Source organism: Vigna umbellata, chromosome 11 (genome assembly GCF_029865625.1).
Source record: "Vigna umbellata cultivar VRB3 chromosome 11, Vumbellata_1.0, whole genome shotgun sequence".
Lineage (NCBI taxonomy): Eukaryota > Viridiplantae > Streptophyta > Magnoliopsida > Fabales > Fabaceae > Vigna > Vigna umbellata.
Window position 1 is genome coordinate 32873500 of NC_142175.1, and position 26826 is coordinate 32900325.

General features: G+C 28.7%; 3 protein-coding genes across 3 annotated transcripts; all 3 read left to right on the forward strand.

The window, feature by feature from the left end:
- The first annotated feature begins 6280 nt into the window (after positions 1 to 6280).
- LOC124827505 (katanin p60 ATPase-containing subunit A1-like) lies at positions 6281 to 10105 on the forward strand. The gene is made up of 7 exons (XM_088102615.1): positions 6281 to 6492; positions 6570 to 7065; positions 7983 to 8189; positions 8602 to 8846; positions 9036 to 9194; positions 9336 to 9423; positions 9562 to 10105. Exons 1-7 carry the CDS (start codon positions 6371 to 6373, stop codon positions 9841 to 9843), a joined length of 1599 nt encoding a protein of 532 aa, XP_087958741.1. The 5' UTR covers positions 6281 to 6370; the 3' UTR covers positions 9844 to 10105.
- An 840-nt stretch (positions 10106 to 10945) lies between these two features.
- On the forward strand, positions 10946 to 13545 carry LOC124827504 (uncharacterized). Its single transcript, XM_088101477.1, has 6 exons — positions 10946 to 11135; positions 11281 to 11433; positions 11604 to 11675; positions 11781 to 11903; positions 12706 to 12825; positions 13323 to 13545. Exons 1-6 carry the CDS (start codon positions 11027 to 11029, stop codon positions 13406 to 13408), a joined length of 663 nt encoding a protein of 220 aa, XP_087957603.1. The 5' UTR covers positions 10946 to 11026; the 3' UTR covers positions 13409 to 13545.
- Positions 13546 to 24606: 11061 nt separating this feature from the next.
- Positions 24607 to 26686, forward strand: LOC124835596 (gibberellin 3-beta-dioxygenase 1-like). Its single transcript, XM_047310561.2, has 2 exons — positions 24607 to 25090; positions 25750 to 26686. Exons 1-2 carry the CDS (start codon positions 24609 to 24611, stop codon positions 26384 to 26386), a joined length of 1119 nt encoding a protein of 372 aa, XP_047166517.1. The 5' UTR covers positions 24607 to 24608; the 3' UTR covers positions 26387 to 26686.
- Positions 26687 to 26826: the final 140 nt, after the last annotated feature.

The window sequence follows — 26826 nt, forward strand, 5'->3', positions numbered from 1 at the left end:
AAAGTATAGTTGTGTGTTAAAAAATGGAGTTGATAGATTAGTTGTTAATGTTAATGTTAATTATTTGTTGTGAATATGATTTATTGGTAAGTGTTAACCATGCATCACATGATAGTAACGAGTGGACCCTTCCCAATGGAGACAAATTCAAGATCCCTTTGATGAGGTTTAAATTTCTTTGTTGACTTGTCAAAAGTGAACCCTTATTGGTTCTTTAGGATACACGAAGATGGCCATGATAACAAAAATTTAAAAAAAGGAAGTCCAACTTAACTTTGTTGTTTCAATTTTGAATACAGAAACAATTTTTCTCGTGGCTTCAAAGTTACTAAACGTGGTGATGTAGTCTTTTTTTTTTTCAGAATAAACTCAATATCTTTAGATTATTATTTCTTACGTTTTGAAAAAAAAAGTTTTAAAAAATAATTTTAGTTAATTTAATTAAAGAGATTTACATTTATTTATATATTATAATTTTTATTATTTTTTAGTTAATGTGAGATTTGATGTTTTTTTTAAACAAATACATTTCAAACGCACAGGACCATAGATATGTTAATTGTCCAATAATAATAAGTGAAATAACAAATTTAATTATTAATATATCTTAATAAGATAACTCTAACATAATTATTGTAAAGAAGTTGATTTAAGTCTGATTTAGTTCTACCATTTATAAAGTGAATTTTTACATTTATTTATATATTATAAATTTAGTCTTATCTCTAATTAATATAGGATCTAAAAAAATTAAACAATAAAAATACACAATTGCTTAATATAAGTTATCAACATGTATGAAATATAGTTTAAACTTTTCTTTTTTTACTAAAAGGAACCGATTTACTTTTTATAATTACACATTGAGCAAGCTTATTTTAAATATTATGGGATTGACTAAAGTCGTGTTAGATGAAACAACTTTTAAAATGTAAAGTCGTATCATCCATAACGATCTTAGTTTAAGTATGTGAATCAAAATTGTCACATCTGAAGTAGTATGTGTTAGTGTGACTTTAAGTGAAATCGTGATAAATGATATGATATAATTAAGATTATTTTCTATTTTAATTTCTTCAAGTGGTATCAGTTATCATTATTCACTTAAAAAGAACATCTAAGAAGATGTATTAACACGTATAATTTCAAATAAAATAAATTTAACTCAAAATCATTCAAAACTATATACCCAACAAACAAATTTAACCATGAAAGTAGAAAAATGTGGAAAGAAAAAGCCATAAAGAAGACATGCACGATGATCATTGCCTTAGAGCTTTGATGGGAGAAAAAAACAAACATAATTGAAACTTAGAAGTTGCATGGGTTCGTACTTTAAATTCATTGGTGGAGAGGGAAACTTCGTAATGATAATTATTAGAACTGTATTTGGAATTTTTTTCGTACTAGAAAATTATAAGAACAAAGAGTACAAGGAAAAGGACAAAGAAGGAAAGGGATCATTTTTCGCCTTATTTACCATTATTCAAGTAAAAACAATGAATACTTTGATGTTAGGATAAATAGAATAATATATGTTGGTATACAAAAATCACTACCATCCACTTTTCTTTTGAATTGGAGATAAAAAAGAAAATTAAAGAGGTCGGTAAAAAATAATTAACAAACATTTTTTTTTTCTCTTGGGCGTTAAATAAATTATTTCCTTATACAGTTAATTTAAAAAATAATTTTTAATTAATTGAAAATAAATTTTAATTGACTTTCGTAGTTTGTGCAAAGTTCAATGAATTTATTACGTATACTCTTATAATAAATATTAGTAAGAAAAGTTTGATATGTTCTTAACTAATATTTATGAGAGTAAAATTTAAACTGTTTCGACATCGCAACTTTATCATACCAGATTGTTTGGATATAAATATAAGACTTTTTTTTTTCAATTGAGTATGGAGATAAGATAACTACGTACATATTCATTATGTTTTCACGTTTAAATCTATTCCAATTTTAAATTTCTAATTAAAACACATTTAATTTATTAGAATCTAAAAAAATTATATTGACTTTTTTTTTCCTTTGTAACTTATTATTTTTAAAGTACACGTTTAATCATTTTTACTGTTTTTATAATTATTTGACATTTATTTAAATTACTATATGATACTCTTATTTGTTTTAAATTATTATAATCACTAAATGAGCAAATATGAGTATATTGATTTTCTAGTAAGGATGAGAATGTGTATAAATTTAAACTTTGAGAATGAAAATATGGATGAGATAATCAAACTTACACTTGCCATGTTTTTATTGTCATTCTTATAGGATATTTGCATCTATTTATATATATATATATATATATATATATATATATATATATATATATATATTATAATTTAGTCATATTTACGGTTAATATACGAAATACCCAACTTATTATCTTATGTGAAGCTATTGAGTATCTACATTAAAGACATCAAGTATGAAAACAAAGAGAATTTAATACTCAATGATAGGATATATCCAATTAATTTCATTCAAATATGTCATTTAATCATTAAAATTTATCTGAAGCATTAAACACAATAATTACATACCTCAACTTTATTATTTTCAAAATTTCTATAACATATGATTGTTATATGAGTGAAATACAACGTTTATTCAAATTAGTTAATATACATTAATTAATACAAACTTTATTCAACGATAACTTTATTGTTATTCACTAAATTCTATTCTATGAATCTGTCATTAGATATAAGCGTACATATTATAATTAATTTGATGAATACTTGTTGACAAGGTTAATCATGCGAAAAAAATATATATAATGTTTCTTTCCAATTTGACAAAGTAAAAAACATCATTATTAATCAAGTTTCTAATAAATTTATATATATTTTTCATTAAAAATAACAAGCACTTGACCAGTAATTGATTTTGTAACATTCAAATTTGTATCACTGTTTCCTTCGATAAAAGTATGGTTTATGAAACTTTATCACTTTAGAAGACTTTTATGTATACATTATGTGAATAATTATAACTTTGAAGGTAAGAATGAATTTTAATATATAGATTTTTTAAAATCTTAAAGACTTTATATTTAATTATGATTTGTTTAAATTAAATTACCGTATAATTTATGATTTTTCGTTTAAGTGATAACTACTATCGTCAAACTCAATCTATTAAAAAAATTAACCACTTTGTTAAATTTGAAAATTTTACCCGCGCATGAAACACCCAAATCTTTTAACATCATGGTTTTCCTACTTTGTTTGTCGTTAGCAACAATTCAATATATACTATGTTTACACAATATAATATATATATATATATATATATATATATAATATAATATAATTAATGCAATTCTATAAAATCACAATGACCCAGTAAAAAAGGACAAATAATTATTTATTATTTCACTTTCATCGTAACTTTTTTTCCAGCTGGTGAAGTTATTTAAAAAACACACAGTCAGAAATTAAATTCAAATGAATGGATGAGCTGCCCCTTTCAAGTAGATTGGGACTATTCACACTCAAGATTGGGTCACAACAGGCCGAATCTGACACTACATTTGGGACTCTAACCAAACACATTCTTCTTTCTTTCCTTATTATTCAACAATTCTCTCACAAAAAGAAAATAAAAAGAAATTGTCATCAACAGATTCTTTATTCTCTTTGGTTTTACTTGTGTTGAGAAGGAAAAATAGTTGACGAAGATGAACATTCTTTAAAATCTTGTTCATCACTTCACGAACAATAGAGTAAATCATTGGATACAAACTTTCGTATGCTATTTTAGTACCAAACCTAAATTTACGTCTTCTAAATTTGGATAATGATACTTTAATAACATTTTTTTTTTACAATATTTTAACATCATCTACTTGTTATTCTGTGATTGATCCAAAATTATTCCACGATCAATAATAATAATCATAAATACTAATATGGACCAATTATAGAATAACACATGAATGATGTTAAAATATTTTAAAAAAATGTTGTCAAAGTATCGTTATCGTCTAAATTTACTTTTGATTTAAAGCAAACACAAATAACAAAAAGCATTGAACACATAACATTATTTTTGTGTTAGTGTGTAAAAAAGTAAATAGAGATATGTTTGACTAAATTTTGTAGTTATTTTTTGGTTTAATAAGTATTTTAGTTATATATATATATATATATATATATATATATATATATATATATATATATATATATATATATATAACTAAAATATAAAAGTTCTGATTAATTTTGTTCTTAATATTTTTTCTACTCATTGAGACTGTGTTTTTTTTCTCTCTAAAAAGAAACTCAATTAAATTTTTATTTTTTATAAAAAAAACTTAATATTTTGTTAAATGAGTGTTAACACAGTTCAAAAGTGATATATGTCAAAATTTAAATTTATTAAATGCGAAAATCTAAGTAATATGTAATATGTTAAAATTAAAGAGATTCTATGAGAAATGAAATGAAGTTTTACACATGACAAACCTAAATTTAGACACAACACTTCTAAATAATATTAATTTTAAATTAAGATAAACTCTCAAATTAAGTGTTTTAACAAAAGTAAAAACTCAATTGAATAAAAACAAATACAAACCCTAAAAAATAAATATAAAATTATTTATTCTACCTAATTAAAAAAAAAACAAATGACTTCTATGGATTGAACCTCCCTCACTGAAACCTACTTTCTTGTTCTTTTTAAATTTTTTGAATGTCATTGGTATCAGTATTACTCCACCCTATTAATGGCTTTCATACTGGTGGCCCAACTTTACTTTATTCAAATAACAATACTCAAATGTTTAGATCAACTTATAAAAAAAAACTGTTCAGATCAAAACAAAAGCATCTGATTCTACGTTTACTTTTCATACAACTCATCGTCAAATTATTTTATCATAAACAGTGCCGTATCAACCATTCGGTAACTTCTACTTTCAACTTCCATCTATATTATTTTAAAACAGTGTTACAACACTTTTTTCTTCTTAACTTTAAAATCTTGAGATTAACAGTGTTGACAGTGCGAAATTTTTGGCATGAAAAAAATATATTTTTAAAAATACTTTCCTGCGAAATATTGGTATATATATATATATATTTATGTGATACTGTATCTAATGTTGTCCATAAAAAATTATATGCAGCTTGCTGTTATTATCGTTATTCGTACATATCACATACTTTGATTAAAATAAGTGTCTTATGAACTTTAAAATCTAGTTGTTTCAGGAATGAATTCAAATCATTCACGCAAAATATTTCAAGTTGTTTTGGATACTTGTCAAAAATAATGTGACATGATATAATGTTTAAGTTGCTAATGTAACCAAATGGTTAGATGTATATATATTGTGCTAAAGTCATATTTAAAACCTTTATTTATATTAATTGGGATGAATTTTTACTTTTGGGAATCTAATAACAGTCCAATAACACTTTAATATCCATTAAGAACTTAATGAGTCAGTTAATAATATGACTCTATTATTAGGTTGTATTGAGCATGACCTGGGTAGACGGTCTTGGGGACGGCCTGAGAAGAAGACCTAAGTAAACAACCTGAATGGTCAGCCTAAATGAACAATATGAAAGGACGACCTGAATGTTGCTTGACTCATCGGTCAAACCGTACGGTACACTAGTCAATCTTAAATGCAATGAATTTGGTTCGTGTTAGATATGTTTTTTTAGGTTAATTGTTAACTTTATATTTGACAGAGTTGCGTTATATACATGTATAAATGGTTTGAAATTAATAATATGATACATTTACCAAATATCAAATGTTTACTTTTACATAATTATGATATTATCTTAAAAATAAACATTAAATTTTATTAGTTTTTAATAAATAATTTATAAAAGAAGATTTACAATCAATTTTCAATAAGGTATAGTATAAAAATTAACCCATAACATATACAAATATGTTAAAAATAAATAAAAATCAAAAGAATTTTGAACGGAATGACTTGACATGATTACCCAAACTCCACTCAAAGAATTCAAATGAAAAGGGAGAGGAAGAGAATAAAAGGACCATAAAGAGTTAGATTTTCAAAATGAAAAAGGCAAAAATAATAACGTTATGTTGACATTTTATTTTTAACAGAGAAACAGATAAAGAAGAAATATAACTGAAAAGGAATAGTTAGGAGAAACTGGGCCACTTCATAATTTAGGAAAAGAAAAGTGGTTGTGGGCTGGTGGGCCCATCTCACTGGACTCAAATTCAAAACTTCAAAGCCCATCTAAGAACACCATCTCGTTTCGTTCCGTTTCGTTCCAAGGAGGAAGTGTCACACTGTTGGGAACAGAAGCAGAATCATCAGAATCAGAAGAAAAAGAAGAAGAAGAAGATAATGGTTGGAGGTTCCTTGGGAGGGTTGCAAGAGCACCTCAAGTTAGCCAGAGACTACGCTGTGGAAGGGCTCTACGACACTTCCATCATCTTCTTCGACGGCGCCCTTGCTCAGATCAACAAGTACTCTTCTCTCTCTTCTCAATTTCCTGTAATTTCTGTCACTTTCACTGATTCGTTCCTTTTCACGATTCTTTCAGACACCTGAGCACCGTCGAGGACCCTTTGATTCGCGCAAAATGGATGAATGTGAAGAAAGCGCTTTCGGAAGAAACCGAAGTTGTGAAACAGTTGGATGCCGAGAGAAGGGCTTTCAAAGAAAACCCAATTGGAAGACGCGCCGTTTCGCCTCCCATTTCTGCCAAGTCCTCGTCTTTTGTTTTTCAGCCGTTGGATGAGTACCCCACTTCATCGAGCGGTCCTGCTCCTTTTGATGATCCTGATGTATGGCGGCCACCCAGTAGGGATACCAGTAGGAGACCCGCCAGGGCCGGTCAAGTGGGTACCCGCAAATCTCCCCAAGATGGGGCCTGGGCGCGAGGTTCTACTGCTAGAAGTGGTGCAACTGGGCGTGGTGGTGCTAAAGGTGGTGCTACTAGTAGGGTTAACTCGGGGACACGAGCGCCCGCTGCTGGAAAGAAGGGCAATGTTTCTGGAAAGTCGACCAATACCAAGACGGATACTGCAGCTGTTACTGTAAGTTTCAACTTTGATGAGGCAGTTTGTTGGATAACATTCACTGTATGCTGTTGGTTGGAGAAGTCGTTTCTAAGGATAGTTTTTTAATTTGGTTGGTGGACTCAACCATATTTTGTTGGTTTATTTGCTTAATCTTATGACACCTTAATTATTGAATAGGTTGTTCTTAGCATTGATAGGGTGTCTTTGGATGAGTGGTTGCAACTTTGACATTGAATAAACTTGATTTTTGTGAAATCGATTCTGGTTTAAATTGATTATGTAGTGACATACTTTGTGTTTGGATTATATTTAATTTTTCTGTAATCTGGAGTTGATTGTAAGTAAATGTGAGTTTATAGTGCATTGTTTTTTGGTTTGGATTACACATATTAGAAATTTGGTTTCAACTTGTAATGCTGTTTTGGAAACTTGCTCTCGAAGTCGATTTTGGATATGTTGTTACCAAATTGACTTGAGTCTAAGCTATATAAGTGGAAGAAATAACATGACTAGAGTTAGAGCATCTCTCCAGTGGAAGATGCTTGGGGGTTGTTTTGGGTTACTTAAAACAATTCTTCGATTGTAGTGGTCTCACATCACATGGCATTCTAAAGTTACTTGATAAATTTTCTTTTTGCTTCTCTAACAAACTCCAAGCAACTCAACCTTAATAATACAAATTATTTTACTCATCAGAACAATCAATATTATTTTCAGAAGTGAAGTATAAATTAAAAAAATATAAAATAGTGAGTTTTGTATCCAGGTGTTAATTTTGTATTAGATCCACGGCAAAGTGTTTCTTCTTCTTCATGTTTTGTGGTTTCTTGGATTATCAATTTGGCCTTTGCATATTGCATCCCTAAGTCTGGACAGTTTGAAAAACGTCTAACTTCTTAGATACGTGGTTTGGTCCCTGAATTTGCTAATAGAATGGACAAAATGGTGATTCTGAAGATGGTAAGTCAAAGAAGGGTCAATATGAAGGTCCCGATCCTGAATTGGCTGCAATGCTTGAAAGGGATGTGTTAGAAACCTCTCCTGGAGTTAGATGGGATGACGTTGCAGGACTTACTGAAGCAAAAAGACTTCTAGAAGAAGCTGTTGTGCTTCCCTTGTGGATGCCTGAATATTTCCAGGTAATTTTGATTAAATTTCTATCTGAATTCTCGTAAAAGCTGGCTTACTTAATGATACAATCCAGTTACATTTAATAATCATAGTTTATTTTAAAACTAATAATTTGGAATTGTGATTTGTATGATACTCTAATTGTTATCACGGTGGTTATTTTAGACATTTTGTTTGGCATTATGATAACCTGCTTTTGCATACAACTTGATTTCCAACTAAGCCTTGTTTATGAAATTATTGTTGCAAAATAAGTTCACGCTTCTCTGGTTACATGCATATGACTCTTTGAATTTTTAATTAGAAATTTGTTTGTTTGATTAGGCCTATTCTATAAGAAATCCCATAATATCCGCACATTTGAATCTCTGCGAATTAAATGTCTTGGGGAATATTGAAGTATGGTGCTCATTATTTCAGGGAATCAGGAGGCCATGGAAAGGCGTTCTCATGTTTGGACCTCCAGGAACTGGGAAGACACTTCTTGCTAAAGCAGTTGCTACTGAATGTGGGACCACTTTCTTTAACGTATCTTCTGCAACTTTGGCTTCTAAATGGCGTGGTGAGAGTGAGCGCATGGTGCGGTGTTTGTTTGATCTTGCAAGAGCATATGCACCAAGCACAATATTTATCGATGAAATTGATTCTCTATGCAATGCAAGGGGGTGAGGCTTTCTTGTTCTTTAAGACGTCCATTTTATGTAGTAGCCTTTCAAACTTTTTATGGCTCCCCAAAATGAAGTTTCATTCAATCCATTGTTTACATTCCTTGGACACATTCGTAGGCTGTGTTGGCTTCACTCTTTTTTGGATTGATTATTGAGATCTGATTGAATTCACATTTACTTCGTCAGGGCATCCGGGGAGCATGAATCGTCTAGAAGGGTGAAATCTGAACTTCTTGTTCAGGTTGATGGTGTAAGCAATAGTGCCACAAATGAAGATGGTAGCCGTAAAATAGTAATGGTTTTGGCCGCAACTAACTTCCCATGGGATATAGACGAGGCATTAAGGTTTGCTTTTTTTTTTTCTGCATTATTTTCTTTACAATTTTAAGCTGTAAGTTATAAAAATTTACGATTAGTTATGTGCATGATAAGATAAATCTCTTTTCTTGCATTCTGATTCAATTTGATGCTTTTAATGCAACACAGGAGAAGGCTGGAAAAACGTATATATATTCCTCTTCCAAATTTCGAGAGTCGTAAAGAGCTGATCCGGATAAATTTGAAGACTGTTGAGGCAAGTTGTGATGTTAATTTCTGTGTTGGCCATATAGGATTTTAACCTTATAATTTTTATTGTGTGGAGCTGTAATTGAGTGATGATTGGATTATTACTATTTTATTGCTGATGGTAGTCGTATTTCACTTTCACCAGGTGGCGACTGATGTGAATATAGATGAAGTGGCTCGGAGGACAGAGGGCTACAGTGGAGATGATTTGACCAATGTGTGTCGTGATGCTTCCTTGAATGGTATGAGGCGAAAGATAGCAGGAAAGACTCGAGATGAAATCAAGAACATGTCCAAGGATGAGATTTCAAAGGATCCTGTTGCCATGTGTGATTTTGAAGAAGCTTTGGTAAAGGTCCAACGAAGTGTTTCTCAGGCCGACATTGAACGCCACGAGAAGTGGTTTACCGAGTTTGGATCAGCATGAAGACTGGGAAAAACATCAACCACGGTAGTGTTGTTTTTCTTTTTTCCTATGAGTGGGTGGTTTGTATCTGTTGTTTGATGATGATGTTTGATTCGTTTGCTGACGAAATTCATTGTAGTTTTATGGTATTGGAGGGATCTTCAATTGTTAATTTGTATCTGCGAGATCATTGAATTTTGATGTAATGTAATTTAGTCTGACATGATTCCAAAGCAGTTCTTGTGCTTTAATATACATCAGTTTGGATCAGTTTAGAATGTAATTTAGAATGTACATCAGTTTTGCATATAATGATGTTGTTGTGCGATCTGTATCAAACATTCTATGAAAATTCCTGATATAAGTCAAGAATTTTAGATGCCTTCAACCGTCTTTGTCTTTTCTTTGCGACGAGGCATTGAATTTCTCGATTATGTCGCCATGAAAACGGCAATCTCAACACGTTCTTCCTTCTTCAGTGAGAAAATCAAAGTAACAGTGTCTTATTCACTCAAAAAAGTATGATAATCTTAATTTCTTGGCATGAAGCTGAAAGCCATGTACTTATACAAAGGGTCAAGTTGAAAATTAAGTGAAAATTTCTATATAGTATACAAGGATGAATTATACTCTATTTCTTGATTAAGTGAAAATTTCTTGATTCATCATTAGAAAAATAATAGTACTTGCAAAATCTGTCTCTTAATTTAAGCATACAGGGATGAATTATAATATATATGGTATTTTTTTTTTTTTGCCTTTAAATTGACTTGCATTGTTAGTGGCAGTTTGTTTTTTTTCTTTTGGTGATAGAAATTTTTAACACCCTTATTTTTAAATAAATATGAGAGTAAAGATTGAGGAAAACTTACAAGTTTATATACACACGGAATAACAAATAAAAAAAATTAAAATAAGTGAAATGGAAATATAATTAGAGATTTTTTAAAATACAATTAAATAATGTATATCTTACAGATGTATATTTCACCATTAATTAAAAAAAAAAGTCATAATCCAAAATATAAATATTTCTATATTTTTAATTTTTTTAAATATAAAATTTGTGTCGACTCTATTTTGTGATTATAGAAACTTACACTCAACTTTTGAAATAGGATACTGGTGGTCACCAATCCAGATCATTAAATTACCATAACCATGGTCATTAAATAGCTTGGGAATTGAAGAAGAAGAAGAAGAAATGGGAAAATTCAGTTGGACAAGTTTGGTCCTTGTTTCTCTATATCCCTTCTTCTTCACATGTCAAGTCTCTGCTCCTTCCCCACCGTTAATGTCCAACCTAGGAATAAGTATATACTTAATCCTTCTCATCTCTTCCATTTTTATCATTTATTCTATTCTATTAGTTTTGATTACGAATGCTTAAAAATTAGATTTAAAGTTTACTTTTTAATGTAAATATATTTTGTTAATTTGATTATTGTGTTTGTGCAGATATTTTCAATGTATGCGATGTAGTATACTGTGGGAGAGGAACATGCCAACTTTCTTCCAGTGATTTACTCGGGTTCAGATGCGATTGTGAAACTGGTTGGAAGAAGCCTAACATTGGTTCTTTCCAATTACCACCATGTGCTCTTCCCAATTGTGAGTGATGCATCATCTTCATTGTTCTTATCCATGTTCATACATAGGAACTAAATCATGCACGAAACCAATTCAAAGAAAGTGACTTTCTTACATATGCAAGGAAATTGAAATTTGTTTCCATTCATGATTCGAACAAAAGGGTATATTTGCTGAGACGAAAGATGCAGGTACCGTTGATCTAAACTGTGGCAATGGTTCTTCGTCACTGCCTTCTTCTCCACCTACAACATTTAAGGATCGTAAGCTCATATAATAAATACTTTTGTTGAATTCATCAGCAACGTTTTGCAGAACAAAATATGAAATGAGACTTTGCACGTTTTGATGTTCTGTTTTCTATGCAGCTTGTTTGTTGAATTTGTGTGGGGATGGAACTTGTGAGAGTAATGGCTCTGATTTTAGGTGTCGATGCAATGAAGGCTCTGCCAATCTACTCGACGATCCAAAACTCATTTGCATTAAGAGATGTAAATTGCTTTTTTCTTCATCTTATTTTGCTTTGTTCTTCCATCTATTGTTTTTTCATACTTAGTTTTAACATTTTAAAAAGTAGGCCACTTTGTTCTGTTTCTACAACCTATCTATCTTCATTTGATTTGATTTGGGTTCATAAAGGGTCAATTTTTATTTCAATTCATCACATGATAATTGATAATTTGCTTCTTTAATTCAATTTATTAACACCAACTAAACCTTTTCCATCCAAAAGTTTAAAACAATAGATTTATTGTAAATTTTTGTAAGATTAAATATATTTCTAGTTATTAAATGAAATATATTCCTTCATTTAATCTTGCAAAATTAGAAATATTTTTGTAAATTAGAAATTTTTTATCTTGAAATTTTAAAATGAAGGAATATAGTTGTCTTAGCCCAACTTGTTAATATCTTTTTATAACATTTTAAACTGATATCTGAAATGAAATGTATGAAAGAGTGTAATTAGCTACTAACATGAAATATGTGAAACAATAATATAACTAGTTAATGTTTCAGTCTAAAATGTAATTATATGTAAGAAAAAAATTAATATAATTAGATTAAGAAGACAGTATTTATTTAAATTTAAAATTTGAGATCAAATTATATTTTAAAACTATGATGAAATTTTAATTTTATTTTGAAATTTAAAAACTAAAAATATATTTATTCTTATAAGTTATTCAATATGAAAATTAGAGTGATGTATTAATTCTAAACAATTTTTATTAACCAAAATAATTGTTCAAAAATATTTTAATCAAACTAAATTAAATATATATGATGCAGGCACTTTGGGAGGGGATTGTGGGGGATTTAATCTAGGGTTTGACTCGTCACCTAACGAAACTCAGCCACCACCGGAAAAATCAGGAACCAGTGGCTCTCCTCCGACTTCTCCGACTGCAGGTACTTTCAGTATATATATTTTCTTTTAGGTTTAATGTCTCAACATGTCCCTATTTTTGTTCAAAATTTTAAATAGGTTCCTTTATTTTTTGGCGTCTCAATTGGGTCTTTATTTTTGTTAATTTGATGCAAATAAATTCTTTCCGTCAATTTCATCAAACGGTGTTAATGAATGTGTGACGTGGCTTGAGGACAATATTGACACGTGTAAGGCCACGTTACACATTCATTAACGCCATTTGATGAAATTGACGGAAAGAATTTATTTGTATCAAATTAACAAAAATAAGGACCCAATTGAGACAACAAAAAATAAAGGGATCTATTTCAAATTCTGAACAAAAATAGGGACCTATTGAGACATTAAACCTTCTTTATTGTGAAAAAAATTATAATTTACAATTAATTTTTATTTTTTTAATAAATTATAATAATGAAATTGGTTGACTGAGTAAAAGAATGCAGAAGTTATGTTCTTTATTTTGTGTGCATGGCAGTGTCAGGTGAAACGCTGCGTTCCATAAGGGGGCTTCATGTGCTGGCTACGTTGTTATTAGCATTAATATTTGAAGCATGGATTTAAAAGGGAAGATGAAAGTGCAGAAATGCAGAAAATAAACCCTTTTCTAAATAAAAGAGTCTTTTTATTTATTTCTGTAATTGGTTACTTAATTAGAAATTAGTAACAGTGTTAAAGTTGTTTACATGTTGTTTTTTTATTTTAGAAATTAGTTAATTAGAGATTAGTGACAGTGTTATCGTTAATTAGAAATTAGTAACAGTGTTAAATGACATCTATGATTCTCTTGATTTTAATATATACATTCATGTTTTTAATAAAATAACATTTATATCTGTAGATTTTATAGATTACTCACCTTTTATGCTTTTAATATAACAATATTAATTCTTCTCATGTTCTAACAAATGTTACTAATTAACTTCATTTATCTTATTTAAAGCCAGCAAACAGGTCCTTTTTAAGATATTGTTAGATATTTGTAAAATTATTTAAAAGTTCTTTAATTTTTATATTTTAAAATTGTAATTTTAAGTTTCAAATTTTTTATTTAAGATTTAATTGATATTTTTTAATTTATAAATAAAATAGGAGGATAGGTATTACGTTATTTATGTATAAAGGGGATTTCCCCTGGTGTCCACAATTATTTTCAATTTTATCCTTCAAATAATTTTTTTAAAATTAAAATAAGTATTTTATTAATTTTACCTTTTAAGTAATCATTTCTTTAAAATAATTTTCATTTGATATTTTTTTAAATGTAACAATTTTTAATTAGAAAACTCCTAGAAAATAAATAAAAATGATTTGCAATAAAATTATAAAAACTATTTATATTTAATTTTACAATTATAATAATAATAATTTTATTATCATAAAAATAATAATACATATGCTGCAACATATATTTTCACTAGTTAAACATAAATAAGGTAAGTACGTTTTATGGAAAATTTAAGAGAAAAAGTGTATTTTAAAAACTAGAGAAGTGTTATAGATGTTTTATTAAAAAAATAAAGAAAAATACGTTTTTAGTATTTTATTTTAAAGCATATACATGGCATATTTAATATAATATATGGTAATTCAAGTATTGTTTTTATTTTATTCTCTTATCTATTTTTTTTATATAAAAAAAATCGAGTGTCATTACATGGTAACTTGTGATTTTCAATAATTAACTTGGAATATTAATATATTGCAGGATATATAATATTTTTTCATTTTGAGGTTGAAATTATTTTTGATATTTAAGTCAAATATCTAGTAATAAATAATCATCTAAAGTATATCATGTATTAAAATAATGATATAAATTGAAGATATTAAGTTGTATGCATTGGTGTTTTACTATTGTCGTGGTGTTTCCCATTTTTAAGAAGTTGAATGAAACAAGAGAAAAGTTGTCCGAAAGCATGTTCTGTGTTGAAAATTTAGTGACGTGGCATATCCTGAAAAACCTAAAAAATTTGTACAAGTTGGTGAAGTGGATTATCTAGCAAGCATTATCGTAACATGTTTTTTCCTTTGAAATGGGAGGGCCGACGCCACTTGCTTCTTATCAAATTCATGCATTCTAATCTTTCACTTTTTCTCAATGCTAAACAAAATGAGTTATATAATGTTGTCATGCACTTATGAATATTTCTTCTTATGTATTGCAGACACACTGTAAGTGTTAGAATAAGAAAAAGTTATTCACCATTTTTTCAATGGCCTCACTGTACAAAAGTCTTTACTTGAAAATGACTAAAGTGATTTTCTATAATGACTTAATTGATGTAGCATATAAAATAACAAAATTGAAAAATAAATATAATTATTATCATTTTTCAATTAGTTGGAATACGAACCTGAATAATAATTGTCAGCTATTACATTACATACTAATTACATTCATATGAGCCAATTTGTTTATTATTACACTACAATATACCAATACAAAAGTTATTATTAAATATTTAACCGACTCGATTGATGTAGTATTCTTGAATTTATACACAAAAGACGATAATTTACATTAATATATAAAATAACAAAGTTGCAAAATATTTGAATCAATGCAACTATTATCATTTTTCAACTGGTTGTAATACAAACATGAACAACAATTGTCATCCATTGCATTACATAGTGACTACACTCATGAGTTAGTTTGTTTATTATATTATAATATATCACTACAATTATAAATAACTTAGAAGAAAAAAAATCAAACAATTATAAATATATTGACCAAAATACCAAACCTAGAGGAACACGAGCACGAACAACATACCATGCAAGCTTTTTTTTGTTAATTTTTCTAACATCATGCAATGTCTAATAACTAAACTACCAAAAATGGAATGTTTTAAGATACACTTATGTAACAAAGAAAATCCATAATATTGATGTTTTTACTGATCTACTACAAATCTAAGATAGTTGGCGGAGATATAAATAGATATAAATTATTAGTACGATTTGCTTTTTATATTATTAATTTTTAGAAAATACAATTTCTTTAAAAAAAACTAGAGATAGTAAATAATTCTCGTATTGAATCTCAAACGAGAAACTAAGGCTAATTCGATGCAACAAAAGTCTCAAATAAAACAAAATAAATCAATATATTTAAGCATATAATTAATTACATATCTAACATACAACAAAAATCATTATAAAAAGTAATTATAAACTTATACTAAAACTAAATTTTCAAGATAATAATAGGAACCTCTGAGAATAAAACATGAACAATAATGAAGATGCAATCCTAGATGGATTTTGAAAAGCTAATCAATATCGCCACAATGCGAGAACAATAACAACATAAAAACCAAAACTTTACCAATAAAGAATCTAAGGAATACACGAACTCCACGAAAAAATCAAAATAAGTCAAAATAAGCACTTACCAAATGATCGTTGAAACACAGTGAAAAATGTATGTTTGAAGTTGGACAACGATGGAGGAAAATTTCATGAAGAATAAGAAGAAGAAGAAAAAAAGATGAAATGTTAATCATGATAAAAAAGAATAAATCACGAAATAGAAAATAAAGAAGAATAAATTCAGAAACAAAAGAAGAAGAGGAAACCACAATGCATTCACGAAGAAGAAGAAATGAAGATCATTATGCATTTGTAAATATTAATCCTAAACAGAATTTTAGATCACAATTATTAGTAATCTCAAAGAATAGAGGGCAATAGACGACAAACTTAAAAGTTTGGTTATGTCTCAATTATTTATAAAACATTTTATATTTCAGTTTTCTCAATATATATATCTTTTCTCTCATAAAATAGTTAAAAAAATGAAATCTCTTCTCTCATAAAATAGTTAAAAAGATGAAATTTTAATAAATCTTTAAATCCTGAATTTTAACGAAATATAAAAATTGACAGACTTTAACTTTTTTTTTAAACCAAAGTCTATAGATTAACAATTTAAAAAATTATGACTGTATTTTGATATGTTTTGTTTACTATAAAAGTAAAACATATAAGATGGTTTTAAAAGAAAAAAAAAAAACTAGTGATGATGTTTAATAGTAGCATAGTTGAATGATGTGATGATAAAGATGCGACAGAAGAAGGTGACATGAAAATGGAGTTTATATTTATGTTGAATATTCTTAATGAAAATGATTAGCTGCAATTGCAAATAAAGAAAAAGCTAAAGAAAGTGTGTGGTAGTTCTCTAAAGTCAAACGGTACGATTCACATTTTTATTTATTGCGCTTTCTCTGTACAGTGCAAACGGAAATGCCACCCACGTTTAAGGTATTTATATAATTACAAAAATTATATTTTAAAATAATATCACAAACTTTTTAAATTCATTAAAATTATTATCTACTTACTAAACTCTATAATAGTGTTTAATGTAGGAAGTGTCTTAAGAAAAAATTATAAATGAAAAACTTTCACATATTTATTTTTGGTATCATTTATCAATGAATGTATTTATGTGTATATAAACTCATATCTGTCTCTTTTTTTTTATCTGATGTTAGACTTTATTTATATTCCAACAATAATAAATAAGGTTAATTAATTTAATTTAATTAAATAATAAATTCAATCATTTAATCACACAGAGTTACAAATATGTTTATCAATTACTTATATACTCAATTTCACTTAGATTTCTAATAATAATTAAATAGATTATAATTAAACTCATTACTCAACTATTTCTATAAAACACGTAAGCTTGGCTGTATACTGTAACATTTGAATCAACATCAAAATCTACTTAGTATCAATGCAAGTATCTTGATTAAATTCTTACCCTTTATATTATCATCCATACAATTTGAGAATTAGTGAGACAACGGACACTAAATATCTCATAGAGACCAATTACCACTTAAATAATTACCATTTTCATTGATCAAGTTTAATGAAATACAACATCATATTTTTTATTTTATTTAAATATATTTTATTCAAATAATATTGCAATCATAAACATTGATATCTACCAAATCATGAACGAAATATTTAAAATAACTTAAAATAAATAAATATTTTTTCTCTTCTCTCTTAGTAGTTGGTTAATTCCTATTCAAACAAATTTCAATCCAAAAATAAGTGGTTTTTTTGCTGTGAAAATCTTTCATTTTCTTTTTTCCTTTTTCTAATGCTTGAGTCCGATATTGGGTTAGTTAATTTGGTTGTTTTTGGTTATGTTCAGTTAATTTGGTTACTAAGTTATTTTAATTTATTTTAATTTATTTCAATTTAAATTGGATTGATGTGAGTGTTTGATTTAATAAATTCTGAGTTTTCAAATACATATTAAACTCAATCTTCCTCTCACATTGGATTGATGTGCCACGAAGTCATGTCCAAACATGCTTCTTAGGTGAAGGAAATTCGACAATAATTATAATTCGACAAACAAAATTAACTGTATTTAATGTTCTTTTATAGAACATAAGAATTACATTTATATATTTTTTAATTTTTATAATTAAATATTAGATAAAATTGTAAATATATAAATAAGATATTATTATTTTGAATTAAGAAGAATTAAATAAAAAGAATGCGACCGTTAAAAGGAAATGATTTGCGAAGGTAAAAGAAAAAGAAAAGGCATTATATTTTGTCGCGCTGTAGAATGAAAAATTTCTTGTGTTCAATTATACCCCTAGGGCATGCCGACTTTCTTTTTGATGCACGCGTACCATTCTAACATATCTTCACTATCATTACATAATATACCATAAATTAATTAATCTAATTCACTTTTATATTTTCAGAAGATAAAAATCATCAAAACCACTTTTCTTTCAAACTGCTCAAAACCCTAATTTTTTCTTCTTCTTTTTGTACTTCAATCCTTCTTTTGAACTTTTACTTTCATTTTGACTTCACAATCTATCATATCATATAAATGGTAATAAGTTAAGAAATACATTTATTGCTAATTTTAAAATAATAAAATATTCTTAAGGTATTTTGATGCTTGAAATTCTAGTTACTTAGATTTTCTTAGATATTATAAGAGTAGCACAAAGACAATGAAGAAATATATCTTGAGTTATTAAGGAGGAGGTTCACTGAGAGATGAAAACACTAATGAGATCTGAGCTCAACCATATAAGGGATTGACACTACTCTCTACCCAAAATCTTAAGGTAATGGATTAATGTGTATTTTCCTTCTATATAGTGCTTTACTTTCTCATTTCTATTCAATGTGAGACTTGACTCACACTTGGATTCCAACAACATAGTATAATGAAAATCACTTGTTTTATGACGTTTTTATATTGATGATTTAATGAAAAAAAATGTATGAGTTTTATTGTTGTAAAACTTAACATGTTATCATCTATCTTAATAAAATTTATTGATTATTTGATTTATTGTTCAATTTAATATTAAACCATTCATTAATAGTTAATCTATGTTTTGACATGAGGATGATGTGTTAGAAATTTTATATCAATCAATTTACATTATATAAATGATTGCGAATCTTAATTTATAAGTCGATTTTTTAAAGTTAAGTTAAATTTAAAATATATTTTTTAAGATGTTTTATTAAATAATTTAAGTTAAACATAAAATGTTATAAGAAGAGAGAAATTTGTACGTTTCATACTTTATTTACACAATAATATTCAAAGATATGGTCCCAAAGTGAAGTGCTTTGTGCACACAAAAAGTGAACAATACTATATGAATATCATGTGTGATGCTTTGAATACACTATTACATGTTATGTACGACCAATTACAGATTATAGGAGAAGTGCCATCAACGTTGTCCATTATTAGTAACAACTTGGTAACATTTTTCATCCACAATAATGTCTCATTTAATATTTATTTAAATTAATCTCAAATAATTAAATTTTTATTATTGGAAAAGAATAAAAAATATACTAAGATAAAATAAATATAAGGAAACCTATCAATTCCAATACTATATATTGACGATTTTTTTTAAGATATATAAAATTAAGGGTTAAATACATTTTTAGTCCCTAAACTATTGGCCGTTTCTGGTTTTCGTCCCTCTTTCAAAGTAAGGTACAATTTGGTCCTCATTCTTTTCGAAAACGTTCGTTTTAGTCATCGAAAACTAACACCGTTTAAAAATTTGGTCCTCATTTAGCAACAAAATGAGGACCAAAATCAAAATTCCGAGGACTAAAAAGAACGTTTCGAAAAGAATGAGGACCAAAGTGTACCTTACTTTGAAAGAGGGACGAAAACCAGAAACGACCAATAGTTTTGGGACTAAAAACATATTTAACCCTAAAATTAATAAAACTTAAATCATTTAAAAAAATATTATTTCTAACACCAAATTTTAAAATAATAAATATAAATGTTCTTTGTTATTTTAAATTTACCCATGAATTTGCATGCATATATAGGTTTAATAGGAAGAGTAGTGTTAGTTAGTGGTGTGTTTTGGTGATAAGATATGGGGACAACACAGAAAATTGTTGTACTGTTATGAAACCATTGCTGATGTCAAATATCAACAGGCCAACTAGAGGGACATGGGACAGACAAAACAAAAGTCCAACCACATAATACCAAATCAAACTTCACTCTTATCACTTATACATACAACTCAATAAACACACCATTCAATCAATTTATATTTTTCAAACTCTTTCTCATACCAAATATTTTACTCATTATATTTTAAAATAATTATTCACAAATTATTTTTTACAGAAGAAACTGATTTATGAAAAAAATGTTATTTAAACGAGAACTTACTTTTAATTAAATTTTATATTTTTATTATTTTGACTAGTAAAAACATATTTTTTATGATTACAAAAAATAATGAAATTATAATTATAAAATTATACATAACTTTTTCAATTTAATTGTAGATAATTTTTATTTATTTAATTTAAAAAATGGTTGAATTTTGAAAAACAGTTAAATTATAAAACACCCACTTAAAAATTGAAAAAAAATATGGACCCAAAATATGTATGTGTGTTCACAAGATAATAAAAAAATAGTAAAATTATTATTATTATAAAATTAAATTAATGATTTTTATAATTTTGTTTTTAAAAGTTATTATTTACGTTTTAGGTAGTTTTCTAATAAAAAAATGGTTGTTAAAAAAAAAGGTCAAATGTCACATTTGCTCGATTATGTATTGTTCTTCTATTCTCTCTAAAAATAAGCAGAGTTAAAAATTATAATGTCACACGCATATTTCACATTTCACTTAAAATTAAGTTTGAAAAAGAAAATAGTTGATGAACTATTCATCCAATGCATTGTGATGTGAGAACAAAATTAAAGTATGTGTATGAGGAATGAGGTAGGATATTTTTAAAAAAAGGAAATTTTTGGAGATACCCAAGTTATTAGAGTAGATTTTTTATGTAGACAAATCGTTTTTTTTCATAAAAAATAATTAGTGGGTTTTGTGTCAGTGTAGAAAAGTTATATTAATCACCAAACAAAATTAAGACTTAATTAAACTTTAATTATCTTCTAAATTTTAATATTTTAATTGAGTTTTTTTAAATTTTTTACTTAATTTTTTATATATTCTAGTTCAGTATTTATTATTTCATTTTTTTGTTAATTGAGTGAAAGACAGTTCTATCATTTCATTATTTTATTATTTTTTTGTTCCATAATTTATATTATTTTGTGATTAATATAAAATAATATTATATATAAAATAAGATGAGAGAATAAAGTAATAATCACGACACCTCAATAATAAAAAATAAATTATAAAGATTAATGAAATATATAAAAAATTTAAATATTTAATATAAATTTTTTAGTAAAACCTCAATTAAAAATATCTAAAGTTATTGAGGATTTAAAACTTAACACAGAAATTTTTTAACTATACCTTCTATACTAATAAATTATTGAATTTACTTTAAATGCTAATATCATCTAAATAATGTAATTGGATTGCTTTAAAGCACTATTTAAACGTTTTTTGAAATAAAAATTATTAAAGATGATTCTTTAGAGACTGAAAATGAAAGCTGATGATTTATTTAAAATTAGCAACACATTTAAAATATTTGTTACACAGGATTAATTAGATTAATTTGTGGTAAGTTGGTATGATGTCACATAGAAAAACTAGGTTTGTGTTGATGAGTTGAGTGTATATTACTGTTCTTTCCGTATTGAGGATAAGTGTGTAGTGATGATGGTGACTCCTCAAATGGCCCTGTATATATTGTCCTATAGTGATGGCGAAGGATCACAAAAATCCAAGTTGAAATGGAAGAATTTTGTTTCTTTAATTAATATTTATTTATATTTCAAGATAAGAGACACATGTAGAAGAAGGAAAATGATACATACATAACTAATGATAATGGACATTAATAATGAAAAGAAAAAGAAGTTTTTAAAATATAATGTGATAAAAAGAAAACATAGAATAATTAATTATGTATTTTTTTTGTAATTTTGTCTTCTCTTTCAGCCATATTGTTAACAACTATGTACTATGTTTAACCTTTCCTTTGCCTTTTCTTTTGATTTTTCTTTTGTCCATGTTTTCCCATGTCTCTTCCTCTTAACGGTGGTAGCTGCACGTACTTTTTTCTATTATTGTTTTGGGTGAAGTTCAATGGTTTAGTATTTGATGTGTTGTCCAAGTTCTAAGTTTTATTTGGTGAGAAGTCTTTCGTAAGAAGTCTTTCACATGTTTAAATGATATCTATAGAATATATTTTGATATAGATAGTAATAAATGTTGTAATTAATGTGTAACCTACCTTAACTTTAATATTTATTTATAGATTTTGTGGTAGATTTTTTATTAAGGTTGACTTAATTAAGGTGAAACGTGTTTATACTTTAACCTTGAGTTAATCAATTTTAGAATTGATCTGCTTTGGTCCTGTTTAGACCGTCTGATATGATGAATGACCATTTGGTTTGTTAGATAACCGTCCAAACTTCATCACTTGTTGTCTGGGTTTTGGAGTTGGTCTACTTTGGTTCTTGTTGAGTATATTCAAATTGTATGAGATTAATCTCTCTTGTGGTAAATCTACATACAGGTACTCTATTTATAATAGAAGAAATATGGGCTAAGTCCAAAATACAAATAAGGAATAATAACAAACTACCTAAAGATAAAAGATAAAGATAATATATCTAACCTTCCTCTTCAAGCTAGTGCATACAATAGTATGTATAAAGTTTATTACTCATAATCAATAAAGACTGGGTGAAAATATGTTTATGCTCTTGAGTGACGTCAAATTATTAATGATTTGCGAAAACAACATAGAATACAAAATATCAACCTAGAAGACTGACTCCCCTGAACAACAAATCTGGAGGTTACTCCATATAAATCTCTTCTTGTAAATCATCGTTGAGAAATGCATTGTTGACATTCAATTGATAAAGAGTGTGAATCGATAAACAACTAACAACAACTATGGAGAATAATATTGGATAATCAGGAAACTTCAACTAAGATGACTTTGACAAAGGAGATTACCATTAGTAGTGGACGATGTCCAATAATGGCTGAAAGCAACAGACTATGGCAGACTAGGTTGCCATCAACAACAAATGGTGGCCTATAGTGGTGGACAACAATAGATTGTAAAGACTAGATTGCCAACGAATGAGGCTTGTAGTGGCGAACAACGATAAACTGTAGGGATTAGATTGGACCACTTAGAAACAAACTCCCTTTCATAGTGAACGACGAAAATGACGGTACGCCGAAGATAGACAATGAAGGTAGAAGATCTGACTTTTCAAAAGATTGGTCTCCTTTATTCATCAAAACACCTAGAAAATTATTTATCTAAGAATGATATATAGAGCCTACGGTTCTTTTTCCTGAAAAGAACCTTAGACTCTATATACCATATTAAATATAGTGAAAAATATGTATGCGACTAATCTTTCTTGTAGTAAATATGCATATAGTGTATTTTATTTATAATAAAAAAAAATATGGACTAAATCTAAAATATAAATAAAGAATAATAACAAACTAATTAAAGATAAAAGATAAAGATGAGACAAAGATAACATACATAACATGTTATGAACGTCTAGTCTAATAAACAATTGTTTCGTTTGTTACATGATCATCTAAATTGTTTGATTGATCATCCCAACTCATTGATCTTCGGAAGTCTCACATAAGTTAAAAAAGACTTAATATAACATTAAGATTTTTTTACATTAAAATATAGGATTCGTATCTAGTAATATTTTTTGCAAGATTTTTTCTAGTCTTTATATTATAAAATATTTGTTATGATTCCAAGTGAAAATGTATGTTCTATCAAAAAAATTTCCTTATAAATTGGTTTAATCCACAAAAATCACGCACTGCAAAACTCTCTTAACGCTTATACATAAACTATATGATGTTTAATAGAGTGATGATGATAAATTGAATTTATTTGTATGAAAGTGGCAAGTTATGCTGATTGAAAGTTTTGTCAAAATATAAGATTGTGGTGGTGATTTATATTTTGAAAAAGTATGTATTTGAAAGATATGACATAATGGAAAGAGAAAAGGAGGGATACAGAAGGAGTGGCAGAAAAAAGAGCATGAAAATCGAAAATAAAATTACACTGCATGTCTGTCTGTCTTTCATTTAGTTTGGTTTGGTTGGTTTTTGGTTATCTTACATTAACACTGTCGGCATCTTCTTCATCATTCTCTATATATACCCACTTCAAACTTCATTCTTTCTCAACACTCTCTCTATATATCTTTCACATAACACAACACAACATAACACAAAGCAGCATGCCTTCACTCTCCGAAGCCTTTCGAGCTCACCCTGTCTACCTTCACCACAAGCACTCTGACTTCAACTCTCTGCAACACAAACTCCCCGATTCTTACGCATGGACACAACCAGATTCTGATGCTTCTTACACTGATACAAATTCTGATAACAACACTGTCCCCGTCATCGATTTGAAGGACCCTAATGCAGCCAACCTCATAGGACAGGCATGCAGAAGATGGGGCGTGTTCCAAGTGGTCAACCATGGCGTCCCATTGACCCTCTTCACCGACATTCAGAGAGCTTGCCTTGCCTTGTTCTCTCTTCCTCTTCACCAGAAGCTCAAAGCTGCTCGCTCCCCCGACGGCGTCTCCGGCTATGGCCGCGCTCGCATCTCCTCCTTCTTCCCCAAACTCATGTGGTCTGAGTGCTTCACCATTCTCGATTCCCCTCACCACCTTTTTCTCCAACTCTGGCCCCAAGACCATGCTAAATACTGGTACGTAAATAACCCTAACTGATAACACTTCCCAAATCCTAATACCTTTCCTTTTGCTTTTCGTTATTAGATATATATGTTTTTCTTCTAAGCCTAGTTTGAAAAGAGATGACTTTGTGAATTTTTCCGGCAAACTCACGTAGAAATATATACATATTAATCGTGAGACTAGACACAGTGATTTAATAGGAGATGAAACAATTCTTTCATACAAATGTTGTTATAACCCACAAAATCGATTTTTAAGGTAAGATTTACACTCATAAATTGGTCATGTATAGTTTATTTACCCTAATTTTTCTCAGCGTAATGCAGTTAGCAAATACCACTGTAATGACAGCCAAGGACCCATCCTTTATGACAATCTACTACACTATATATCCACTTGTTTCCCATTCTCGTTTTCTTCAAACCCTTCCAAGATTATAATCAGGTGGTCACATCAACATATATATACATTTCTTACACTATATATGCGCCACAGTGATTTTTAATAACCTGATCATTTGTGACGGTAAAGTTTACATCTTCTTGTTTTCTGAATAAGACGTGATACAGAGAGAAAAAGATAATGTTGTGAATAGTATTATGGAAATGGGTCGTATGAATAACTTTACTATTTTCTAAAGCTTCCTTCTTTTTTTTTGAATAATTTGCAGTGAGATTGTGAAGGAATATGAAGCAGCCATGAAAGAATTAGCGGCGAAGCTAATGTGCCTTGTGTTCGCTTCCCTCGGTATTTCAAAGGAGGACGTTAAATGGGCCGGGCCGAGAGGTGAATTCAGCGGGGCTTGCGCGGCCTTACATTGGAATTCTTACCCGAGTTGCCCGGATCCTGATCGGGCCATGGGTCTGGCGGCCCACACGGACTCCACACTGCTCACGATTCTGCACCAAAACAACGTGAGTGGGCTTCAGGTTCTCAAGGACGGTGAAGGGTGGGTGGCGGTTCCGCCGCTTGCCGGAGGGCTGGTGGTCAACATTGGCGATCTGCTCCACATTTTGTCGAACGGGTTGTACCCGAGTGTGCTGCACCGGGTGCGGGTGAACCGGAGCTGGCAAAGGTTCTCGGTTGCTTATCTATATGGGCCCCCAACAAACGTGGAGATTAGTCCAAATGAGAAATTGGTAGGCCCAGGTAGGCCCTGTCTTTATCGATCAGTGAGTTGGAACGAGTACCTTGGTATCAAAGCAAAGCATTTCAATAAGGCTCTCTCTGCTGTTAGGATTTCGTCCTCTTTTAACGGTTTATTTGATGTAAAGGAGGACCGAAACAACGACTTTCAAATGGGCTAGATACATAGCCTTAGCCCATAGCCCGTAGCCCATAGCCCATAGCATATAGCCATGAACTTTTTGACCCTTCTTGGTCAAATCTCGTACTAGCCATATAAGGCAAACAGAAAAAAAAATTATAAAATAAAAATTCCAAAAATTTGCTTAAATGGAATCTGCCTTGGTGGTTATATGTATAATTTACAAGAAGTTGAATACCAAAAGGTTAATTTAAGTTTTATATTAAATACAAATCAAAAATTAAATATTTTTGTTTGATTTATCGAGAGAAGAAAACTCAATTATACATTTCATGTATCATGAAACATTCAATAATGGAGTCCCTCCACCCTTCTTGTACATGTATGGTGGATCTTAGTGCATGGTTCGTTTTTATTGTATATTTTACTTAAGAATCTTTACAATTATCTTCTATATAGGTTTTGGTTCCTACACAAAAT